General features: G+C 36.4%; 1 protein-coding gene across 1 annotated transcript; it reads right to left on the bottom strand.

The window, feature by feature from the left end:
- Nucleotides 1-6,116: 6,116 nt before the first annotated feature.
- On the bottom strand, nt 6,117-11,573 carry LOC129268893 (uncharacterized). The gene is made up of 4 exons (XM_064105033.1): nt 11,519-11,573; nt 9,561-9,808; nt 8,520-8,598; nt 6,117-6,997 (listed from the first exon to the last, which is right to left on the bottom strand). Exons 1-4 carry the CDS (start codon nt 11,571-11,573, stop codon nt 6,117-6,119), a joined length of 1,263 nt encoding a protein of 420 aa, XP_063961103.1.
- Between the last annotated feature and the right edge of the window lie 765 nt (nt 11,574-12,338).

The following is a 12,338-nucleotide window of genomic DNA, read 5'->3' as shown; positions in this document are numbered from 1 at the left end:
AACTTTGTGAGATTCACTTTACCAATCTGCATTAGAATCGAAATAATGACTAAATCCTCCTGATACATATTAACATTTCTAATCATCGATACATAAAGCATGGTACATGTATTTGGCAATTGACCTGGTATAATACCGATTTGCGAGTAGGAGTTACCCCCAAACAACCATGTAAATCAAATAGACTCACAATTAACGAACATCGATAATCGATTTCAATTCTACTAGTGAAACATATTAGTTACTTTACATGCTTTAAGGAACATTTGTACACTGTTTACACAAATTAAACGTAACCATTAATGTATACAAAAACCTATAATGTAGTAAGTTATTGTATATCATAAAATGTGCATGTACATTCCTCTTCTCAAGAAAACTGCTAAATCTTTTGCGACAGGTATTAATTCTCACATCGCTTGGCAAGCAGTTCAACACAGCAGAACCATAAAAGAAATTTGACTGTCTTCCGCAAATGTGTATCATTTTTTATAACAATAACTTTTTATTTTTTTTATTTATTTCATTTTTTATTCTGGTTGTAAACGGATGAATGATGAAAGAAAAAGTGTAAACGGATCAAACGATTATAAATAACGTGCATTTGTGCTCATTGAATTGGAAAATTTGGAGTTTACTTTAGTTGTGTGTCTTTTTTCAATATCCACACTGGAAAGTACACAACGTCCCACAGTGTGTACCACAGTGAATTCACAGTGTGGAACACAATGTGAAATCACCTTCACACTGTCAAATTTGAGAATTTCAACAGTGTGAATCACAGATTCCATAGTCGGCCGTGTGAACACGCTGTGAACAGTCACACTGTCGAGGTGTCCACAGTGTGAAAATGTCTTCATACTGTTGAATTTCGTCATTTCAACGGTGTGAATCACGTATTCACATCGTCGACCGTGTGAACACGCTGTGAACAGTCACACTGTTGAGGTGTCCACAGTGTGAAAATGTCTTCATACTGTTGAATTTCTTCATTTCAACGATGTGAATCACATATTCACATCGTCGACCGTGTGGACACACTGTGAAGAGTTACACTGTCGAGGTTTCAACAGTGTGAAAATCTCTTCACACTGTTGAATTTGAGCATTTTAACAGTGCGAATCACATATTCACAAAGTCCACACTGTGATCACACTATGATAACACTGTGTTCTTTCTAGCATGGATATTCTGCGTAAAATTCATCAAAGAAGAAATGTTTAGGCCTGATCACTGTTGAGAAAACATTTTTTTATTCTCTCTTTTCATGACAAATGGGGGACTCACATTATTATCTTATACACTTTGTAAAGAAAGGTGTTAAAAGTGACACCTGTAACAGGTGTCCTTATAGAACCACACCCTGAGGTGTTAAACAATCAGTTTAGAGAATGAGATTGAACATAATACCAAAGAGTGCAATAGCGCCCATAGGTGTTGAATTAAAAACAAAGAACAAAATAATACATATATCGGTGTGGTCCTCTATGTCCTCTATCTATTTAAATCATATATTATAACTTGTCTACAAAATGTACCATATTTTTGTATATACCTTTATATGTTAATTATTATTGATGTTGTTGAATATAATTATAATGACAATGATTTGTATCGTAAATATTTGTGATAAGTGCATGACAATGATTTGTATTATTATTTATGTCATTTCTGTTGGAAATCTGAATCTATGTACAACATTAAACTCCAAATATTATGATGTGATAACAAAATTACTATTTTTATACATCTCAAAGGGCTATAGCCACTCATTTTAAATTAATTGAATTCATTTGAGCTTCATCGGCATCTGGCAACATCCTGTTCACAACAAAGATATAAACAAAATAAAACATAAAAACATGTGATTTGTAGAACATTTTTGCTGAAACATAAATAACACAAGGTAAAGCCAACCATAAAAGTCAAGTCCACCCCAGAAAATGTGGATTTGAATCGGGAGAGAAAAATCAAATAAGCATGATGCTAAAAAATTCATCAAAATCGGATGTAAAATAAGAAAGTTCACTTATTTAAAAAAAAACTGTTCTATTCACAACTCAGTGACATGCAAATGAGAGAGTCGATGATGTCCATCACTCACTATTTATTTATTTATTTTTATTTTTTTCTAATTTCTTACCAATTTGACATTAAGGACCAACTTAACTGAACCATTAAATGTTTATAACAATGGTAATGTTCGGGAGGAATAAAGATTTGTTTCATAGGAAAACGAGGAGAAAATTAGAATATTTCATGTAATAAAATACAAAAGAAATAGTAAGTGAGTGATGTCATCAGTTCCCTCATTTGCATACCGACCAGGATGTGCATACAACTGTTGTGTGAAATTAAGCGAAACTTAAAATTGTCATAACTTTCTTATTTTACATGCGATTATGCTTGTTGGAATTTTCTCTTTTTCTTCAAATCAACTTTTTTGTTGGGGTGGACTTGTCATTTAAGTACAGGCGATTTTGAATGGAGTATATTATATTCCAATGGTGTAATTCATAGTCTCGTTATTGTAAGATAAATGGGGTTTTGAGCATCATCTTTTATCATTATTATTTTAGGCCGAATTATTGGCATGATTAAAAAAAAATGCTAAAATGATCCTATTAGAACGAAATGTATAGACATTTGAGAATAGTTTGCCGACTTAAATAGTTAAGTTTCGTTTTGACAAGCTGTCAAAGACCTTTTTTTTTATTTAACTTTTCCTCTCAATGTAAGATTACCGTTTTGTCATTATCAGAATGAAATAATGACAAATATTTTACTAGTTTAATAGTCAAAGAAAATCATATTTTAATCCTTTTAACTTTTAATTCATTTCTTGGTTTCAGGTCCGTATAAAAAAAATCCCGCTACGCGCTCGCATCATTAATTAGCGACATATGTATCCCATTCCTGAATTCCATCGAACAGTCTATGAAATGTACCATTTTCATGTCAGTAGACCTATATGAAATATTTTCAGCGCTTTGCGTTCGCATTAATAATTCAGTTAGATACTCATCCTGTTCATTGTTACAAAAGGTGCTTAGAATGTCCCTTTTTCAGGTCTACATCTCTCCCCAAATTCAGCTTGCGCTTCGCGCTCGTATGCATCATTTCTAGTAGCAAAACAATGTCCTCTTTCTAATGGCCCTACGCGTTTTTAACATGATCATTATTTTCTACACGCTCACATTGATGTGTTGATTGAGATACACATTTATTTATCTATAAATATGTCCCGTTTTAGGTCTCAACCAAAAGGTTACGTAAATCCAAACAAATTCCAAAGCGTTAAAAACGAGGAATATTCCCAGCATTGAGAATAGAAGTAATCAAATCCCCATCATCATCTTCATGGTCTTTATATTCACCCCATCTTCGCCATTGTCACCCAGGGACCTGGGAAGCGGGGGTGCTGGGGGTGCTGCGTGTATTATTTTCCATAGACAGCACCCCCACGAAATCAGGTTCCCCCTGTATTTTTTTTAATATGTTATAATGTACATATTAATTATCACATCCGACAATCGCAAATCATTTACATAGTCTTTCACATATTCCAATAACATCCCTCCTATAACGCGACTCAATCAAGCTCCAGCGGGGCAGCACTCCGATACAGACGTGGTCGCGCGCAATACATGATAACCATACACACTCTTCGATAGCAGGGAGGGACATGGGGTGGTTGGACTTGAAACTTCCAGGTTTTATGTCGAATCAAGTGAGCGCGCGCCCGACCGCCCGTGTATTGTATACAAAAATTACAAGTCAGACAATAGAAATCAAATGTCACAGTCTTTTTCGCCCTGCCCCATGGCCCTACGGGCTGGGAAGCCGGGGCCCTGGGGGTGAAGCACCCCCAAAATTTTGGGGGTGCTGCGTTTGTTATTTTCCATAGGCAGCGCACCTCCTGGAAATCTAGTGGTATATAGGTATGATAAATGACAGAAATGTATTGAAAATGAACGACCTTTTGTAGAACCCCCCCCCCCCCCATTTCTGAATTTTCCGACACATTACTTGAAATAGTGTTTAAATTCACCCTCTTCCAGATCGGAATATCAAATATTTTCTGCTCGCGCTTCGCGCTCGCATTATTGATTTTTATAAAAAAATGTATTTAGAATGCCCAGAAACTAGGTCTAACTCTAAACACGCGCACGCATGTTTATTCAAAAACGCAGCTTGATTGGGGGGGGGGTACTCCGGGCTGAAAATATTTATATCAAATACATTTTATCAAAATAAATAAATTTTATCAAAATCTGATAATTCTAAAGTTTAGCAATATTTTATGAAAATGGTGATATGCATGTTTTCATGAATATTTAATAGGTGGGCTGATGCTGTCACATCCCCACTATCCTAGCTGTTCCTTGTGGAATCAAAATTGTTTCATTTTTTTCATACCAGAATGAATGACATGTCTCCTTTATAATGAAATAAGTTGCAGCAAAGAATATCTAATGGACTAAATCAGTTGTCAATTCAACTGTTTTGGGTCTTGAAAGGAAAATATTGAATAAACCTAATTTTATATAATAAAATACAAAAGAACAAGTGGGGAATAATGCTAATCTTTAAAATGCAATAACTGTGATATTCCTTGTCTGATTTTGATCAAATCTTTATTCTTATGTTTGTCTGAGTTTTCTCAAACCATTTTACATTCAGTGTGGAGTTTCAGATCAGAATATCAAAAATTTTCTGCTCGCGCTTCGCGCTCACATTATTAATTTAAGAATATATCCAATTACCCATCAATTTCTTGATTTACAAAACATAAATAGAATGTCCCGTTTTCAGGTCTGAAATCTCAATTTTGTTTCCACTCGCATCAATTGTATAGTTATATACCTTTCCTGTTCATGATTAGAAAAATGCATAAGATGTCTCGTTTTTAGGTTTGAAATCTCATTTTTATTTCCGCTCGCGCTTCGCGCTCGCATCAATTGTATATTTTATACCTATCCTCATCATGATTAGAAAAGTACTTAGAATCTCTCGTTTTTGGGGTCTGAAATCTCAATTTTGTTTCCGCTCGCGCTTCGCGCTCGCATCAATTGCATATATACCTATCCTGTTCATAATTAAAAAAACGTGCTTAGAATGTCCAGTATTTAGGTCGGAATGTCAAATTTTCAGCTCGCGCTTCGCGCTCGCATTATTTGATTGTTGATATATGTATCGTCTTCATGGGTAACTGCAAACAGTCCTTATAACACGTCCCTTTCGATCAGGCCAGAGCGTATATAAAAAAATATCTGATCGCGCTCACAATAATTATTTGTTACATACGCATCTTGGACCACAAACATTGCTCAAAATGTTCAATTTTCAGGACAAAATACATGAAATTTCTACTAAAAAATAGCTCGCGCTTCGCGCTCGAATTACCTAATTATATATTGATGTTTTTTTCATAGGAAGAAAGCTAAGAAGTTACTGTCATATATATGTACATATATATATATATGTGTGTGTGTGTGTGGGTGTGTGTGTGTGTGTGGTATGTGTATGTGTGTAATTATGGAAAATTCAATTGTGTCTGTCCCCCCCCCCACCTCTGAGGAGAGATTTCAGCACCCCCACTGAAAAAAATCGTTCCCAGGTCCCTGTTGTCACCATCTCCATCATCCATATCATCCCCATCATCCTTATCATCTCCATCTTCATTATTCATATTATGAACTGATATTACCATTCTGCTGTATAGAGGTATTATCAATCTTAATAATCATAATATAGGTATATTTACCCAGGGAAGCCACTTCAGATCTGAAAACTGTTCTCCCAGCCGGCAGTAGCTGGGGGTAATAATGAGTTTTATGAGTTTTAATCTGGGGATATCATTTTTCTTTCATGCAATCTGCTTTAATATGATGACAATTCTTCTCCTGCAAATTGTGTTTGTTATAATTTGCTAGTAGATCATATTTGCTTACAAGTGTATTATGTTATCAAATTACTGTGAAGGGCGCCCTCTTTGGAATAGATTAATGGTCCCAACGGTCCCAACATTCATGGCCCGAAAAGGAACTACTCTGCATGCCCATTGGGATGTAATGACCATGCCCGAGGAAGCTGTCTTCTTCAGAAATTTCACTCTAGGAACAGGAAATTGTATGATGCTTATCATTTTTGAAGGTAGAGCCATAGCTATCAAACCAGTTTGTCTGTGTTGTGCCTTCACAATCCGACGACTGAAGGCAATTCGCGTATAAGTGGGGGCGCTGTTCTCTGTTCGTCAGGTTTCTGTATGTAGGTTCATGCTCCTTGGTGATATGGCGCTTCTTCGTTTCATCGGTGGCACTTTCATAAATGACAACGGGAACACGATTCCCATCAGGTGATGGTTCCCTTAATCGTATGGGATTCATTGCAATGTAGTGATGGTTTCCATTTTCCTGACCAGAAGTCTCTAATCTAGTGTCCAGATGTTGACGCTCTTGTCTGCAGTCCCTGTTGCCAAGGCGTTTGCCTCTTGCGCGAAATGACACGGTCGTGTTGACTAGGCTTGGAATCTCTTTTCGACCCTTCATCTGCATTCGTACGCATATCCCCACCGCGAGGAGCACCAATATTCCCAATCCCACCAGAGGTAAAATAACCTTTAACTTTTGTGGATGTTTTGGTTCACCTGGTGCCCAAGTACGTCCCACCTTTAAAAAAGTATTGCTCCGTCGAGACTGGGTTGGTAGTTCCGGTGGAGTCGCAGAAGAGGTTCCATAGGTAGACCCGTTGGCTGTGCAAGAAGTGCTTGTTTCGGAGGTTCCTGCCATTGTATCAAAGGTGTCTTCTGTTTGGCTGTGGTACTTCGGTTGAGTCGAGACTTCTGTTTGAAGAATCATACTTAAGGTGCTAGGCAAAGTTGTAGAACCGTTGGTACTCGCTGTCCCGGCCGCTGTTGAAGCTCGTTGGTTAATCGGGGCTGACTCTGTCCTTGACTTCTGCGTTGTGAGCGTATTCAAACGAGGTAGTGGTTGATCTACAAAAATGAATATATAAAATACTATACGCTTATTCCGACAGAAAGTAGATTCCATCATAAATATCATAAACAGTTAAAACTGTTTTCTCAGTTGTTCCTAAGCCCGGGGCATTAGAAGGTGGACACCATGCTCGTCCATGGACTTACATAATGGCCCCTAAACAAGACAATAACAATAATATTGTATGCAATATTTATATAGCGCTTAATACTTATGTTTCTAAGCGCTGCATACTATTAACCTGGCTTTAGCACGGCAACCTTTATTGGACGCTCGAGTATTCAAGGAATTGCTTACTACCGCGTACCCGTTGATCCCACATGGATGGAGAGTGGCAAATGAAGATTAAACGCCTTGCCAAAGGACGCAAGTTCTGCCGTGGGATTCGAACCCCGGACCTTGTCGTTCAAAGTCTGAAGACTTATCCACTGAGCCAAAACACCTCTAATATTTTGTTTTTTTTTGTTTTATTTTTATTTATGCATTCAAAATACATTATCAAAAGTATACATTGTTTGCAATATACAAAATAACCCATAATATACAGCATATAATCCAATACATAATTCGAACAAAAAATTGATGTGAACATAATACTTCACTTTCAAATAATAATCAAAAAAACATTTACCAAATATACGCAGGAGACCGCCATCGTGAACGGTTAAGATTGAGGTTAATGGCGGCCTCCTGGCGGCCCCAATGGTTCGTGACTAAGATTGATATTTATACCTCGGTCACATTTGCTCTACGGCGGCCGTACGGCGAGTCGAAAACAGCCGGCTTATTCATTTTTATTCAAACCACCTATAATTAGATGGTACAAAAAATGTTAAAACGGCTGTTTTCGACTCGCCGTACGGCCGCCGTAGAGCAAATGTGACCGAGGTATACTGATCGAGCGAGTGCAATGCAGGTGCAGGTGCGAGTGCTGTAGATAGCAGTATAATATTCAAAAACATGTTAAGTGGCTAATGAGGATGTGTGTGTGTGCTTATGTTAATTTGGAGTATGGGAGGAATGAGATTGGATGATATTTGTTTTGAGAAATAAATAACATTCGATAATACATCCAAATTACATTTGACCCCACCATTCCGCAAATAATGATAATAAAAGTAATGAAAAAAAATAATATTGATGATAACAATAATTATTATTATTACAATAATAATGATAATGATAATAATAATGAATACAAAATTAATCAAAAAACAAAAAATGGTAAATGATAGCAAATAATTTTTGTTTGATGATAATGAAAATAATCATAATAGTTAATATGATAATAATGATGCTAATAATCATATAATTTACTGGTTTATATTATTAATCATATAATAGTTAATATGATAATAATGATGCTAATAATCATATAATTTATTGGTTTATATTATTAATCATATAATAGTTATTATGATAATAATTATGGTAATAATGATAGTCATGATGATAATTAAACTGATAAGTAATAAAATTCCCTGACGCTACATGTATATTCAAATGAAGAATACTTACGAATCCTGATAACTGATACGACTATGTCATCTACAGCTACTCCACCCTTCCCAAACTTGCACACAGCTTTGAAGAATATCTGCAGCGAAAATTTGTTACATAATGTAGATGGACAAAATTTGTTCCTTTTAGCTTTGTTTTCTCTTCTAATATTTTTTCTCTCTCTCTCGCTCTCTCTCATCCACTCGCACTACGCGCGAGCACGCACACACACACACACCACACACACACAAATGACATAATGACAACACACTCTCATAACACAAACACGTGCATATACGCAGAATGGGATGCAATAATGCTCAATGAATAATAAAGTGAGAGAGTGAAGCGATCTAGTTTTATATTATATATTTACTTACTTTATTTTATTTTTTTAATTTAGATTGACAAAAAATGAATCTGCTACAAAAGCCATTTACCAATTTACATGAGCAATACCATCTGAACATGAGTAACATCATTGAACTGGCTATTAAAAAGGGTATTACAAATATACTCAATTGATAATGTTTTTACTTAACCCGTGGAAAAGGTCTGATTGCTAAATTACTTTACGCTCTTAGTAAAGTTGTGCCAAATGTTGGTAGATTATGAAACCATGCGAATTTGAAAAATAAAAAGCTCAGAGTATAACAAAACCTTGCTAATTTTTAACCTCCCCCCCAAAAAAAATATTGATAATAATATATATATATATATAGTGTAGGCAAATTTCAAGATATATACCCGTAAACTGAAATCTTGTTTATATCGAATCATTGTGGTGAAGTCGTAGTTTGACTATGGGGAGCCACATAGTACAACATAGCCATAGTATAGTATAGTTTAGTATAGCCATACTATAGCCATATAGTATTATTAAGCAAAAGAATTGACTTTAAATATCCCTTAATTCTCAGCACACAAACTTGGCGTAATCATGGTAATTGAAAACGGATTGCATAATACTGGTCGTTTAGTTCAATGCCACTACCACTCGGAATGCATGTGTATACATCCATGGGACCTGCATATATTACTTCTGTCCGAGGGACTTACCGTTGGACACCGCGGGCAACAACAGAAGTCGACGTTGGGGGTGCTTCTCCACCCCGAGTCTCTGGTGTTACTACGACGCTGATTGAGCTTCAGGTTTCCACCGACGCTTACGAGGAGACTACACGTTGTGTAGCCATGGAACTTGTAGTTGAAGGAGAGTCGAGCCGTGATCGATGTCCCACTTATTGGCGGAAGGTTGAATGCTTTCATATCATACTCAGTATTACGCTTCGTTACGTAAAACCAACCTGTTGAAAAGGAACAAATTGATAATCATAATAAAAATAATGATAATAATACTTTTTATAGCACATCATACATAGCAGATTGCATGTCCCTATGCAATAAAAGTATAACGTAAGAAACAGCTAGGATACATGAAAGGAACATGTGCATACAATTCAATATTGGACACTGCACGAGTTCACTGGGAAAATGATATAATGTATTTATACACTGAAATTGATCTCCTGAAGACGGACAGTCAACCTGCCCGAAACGTTGATTCTCTCTACTGCTTCTGCTCATCATCTCTACTCGCCGACTCAAGCCAGCATCTCCTCATCCATCCTACTACTCAAGCTATTTCAACTCATCAATCTCTTCTGGTTTACAGTCCTTTTCAGGGCTACATTCAAGAAAGATTACTCTACTCTCAATTTTCCACTTTCTCGCCTATCCATTTATTTTTCTTCTTCTATCCACTGTTTCTATAATACTCCACATGGTGTACCGTAAACCACATCAGCGATTGTACATGCCACCATGCAAACCTTCAAACAACATCTGAAATTGATCACTTTCATTTATTTGAGTGCAGTGGCGTAGTAAGCAAAAGAAATCAGGGGGAAAATCTCTAAAAAGTCGCGAGCGAGCCAAAAACAAATTGACCCTCTTAATATACATGATATAAGCCTATAAAGAACAGTTATTTTTGTGACAGAGTTTGACAAACTATGACAAAAAAAATATCATGATTATTTTACTTTTTTCTTTTTCTTTCTTTTTCATTCTTTTTTATCATTTTCTCATTTATGGAAGGACTTCGGGATGGGGCATTGCCGAAGCCCCCCCCCCCCCCATTTACACGCCAGTACTTGGGTGTTGACAAATAACAAAATTAATTCATAAGTCTATAGTTGATAATTTTATTGATAGAGAAAATGTGGTAGTCGGTGAAGTAACTGCCTCCCATACATTCCTGCTTATTAGATGGCATGTTAAAAAGATGTATAATTCAGATTAATTAATGTATTGAAATAATAAGATTTAAACCCGATTGAGATACATTTTCTATCGAATGCCATTCAAGTTTATGGTTGTTCGTAGATTTCAAGGGGTAAAACATGGCGTTCGTATAGTCGCGAGCGAGTTAAGCGAGAGAGAAAAACTGTTCACATAATTATGATTAACTGAACGAAACCCTTATTTACGACAGCTTTAATATGATATCTATAAAAGTATTTCATATTTTACCCTCAGTCCTTTCATTTCATCTCTTTTCATATTATTTTTCTCTTTTATTCTCGGTCGTGCAACAGCTCACAAGCCCCACCCCACCCCACCATGTGTACACTCTTATAACAAAAACAAATTGACTAGACTAGTAGTCAGCTGGGTGCAACTGATAATTATGGCAACCACTGATAGTCACTTTTCTGACATAATTATATTCTAGTCAGAAATAACTCTGTTCTAGTAAAATACGATTAGAAAATAGTCAAATATGACTAGAATAACAGTTGCACCCAGCTGACCCTGTAAACTAGTAATTTTTGACTGATTTAATAATAATAACATTAATAGTCAGTTCTTGTATAACGCATAATAACATAAATAAATAACGTCTCTATGCGCTTCCAAAGGACTTGGAGATTACCCCGGCTGTAGCTCAACCAGCCTTTCCAGCGCTCGGCATTTTAAGGAATAAATTCCTGCCAGGTACCCATTCACCTCACCTGGGTTGAGTGCAGGACAATGTGGATAAACTTCTTGCTGAAGGAAACTCACCATGGCTAGGATATGAACCCACGACCCTCTGTTTCAAAGTCCGGGGACTAATCCGCTGGGCCACAACGCTCCACAATTTAGAGTGCAAGCAGGTGCGTAAGATTAATTGATCGTAACAGCTGAAGCATATCCTCTATACATCCTCTCTTTATTTTCTAGCTTGGGTTATATAAAAGCCTAATTAGAAAATTGAAAATAAACTTAGAAAAATTAAACTAAAAAATAATAAAAATAAACAATCACCGTGATTCACTCGCTCCCGACCGCTCATCGTTTTCCACTGTGAAGAACGAATGCCACATGAATCCCCATCTCCAAACTGACAGGAGAAAAGCTCTGTAGAATTTCAACAAGAAATGAAAAAAGAAATAGGTTATTTTTTTCAAAGATAATAAATATCAATATTCATAATCGGCATACTCCCTCCAAAACATTGATTAAGTAAGTAGGATCGAGTTACCGCCATCTTATTCAAATATATGGATATTATTACTCTGGGCGTTGTGGCGTGCGCCTGTAATCCAAGCTGTGCGGGAAGTTACAAATTGATGCAGAGGTTCGAGCCCTGGTCACGTCTTTCGGATGGTGACGTTAAAGGTCGGTCCCAGACGTAAATAATCATATCTGATTGATACACGTCTGACAAAACTCAAATACACACACTCTTTTAATCAGTCCCTTTGAAGATCGATTTTCTAAACAATCGCACTGTGATTTTATTCGGTGTCCTTCCGCAGTCCGGAGCTATAAGGGGTGCCAAAAAGAATA

This window comes from Lytechinus pictus, chromosome 9 (genome assembly GCF_037042905.1).
Source record: "Lytechinus pictus isolate F3 Inbred chromosome 9, Lp3.0, whole genome shotgun sequence".
In the NCBI taxonomy this organism is placed as follows: Eukaryota; Metazoa; Echinodermata; class Echinoidea; order Temnopleuroida; family Toxopneustidae; genus Lytechinus; species Lytechinus pictus.
Note: the sequence above shows the minus strand (reverse complement) of the source record. Positions and strands in the feature narration are given on the sequence as shown.

What these genes read in the sequence shown, in the direction of transcription:
- LOC129268893 (XM_064105033.1), bottom strand. Translation starts at nt 11,573, where the DNA reads ATGGTGAGTTTCCTTCAGCAAGAAGTTTATCCACATTGTCCTGCACTC. An exon ending in TTGTCCTGCACTCAACCCAG is followed by an intron (nt 9,809 to 11,518) that starts GTGAGGTGAATG and finishes CCTTTTCAACAG; the next exon opens with GTTGGTTTTACGTAACGAAG. An exon ending in GTTGCCCGCGGTGTCCAACG is followed by an intron (nt 8,599 to 9,560) that starts GTAAGTCCCTCG and finishes TTTTCGCTGCAG; the next exon opens with ATATTCTTCAAAGCTGTGTG.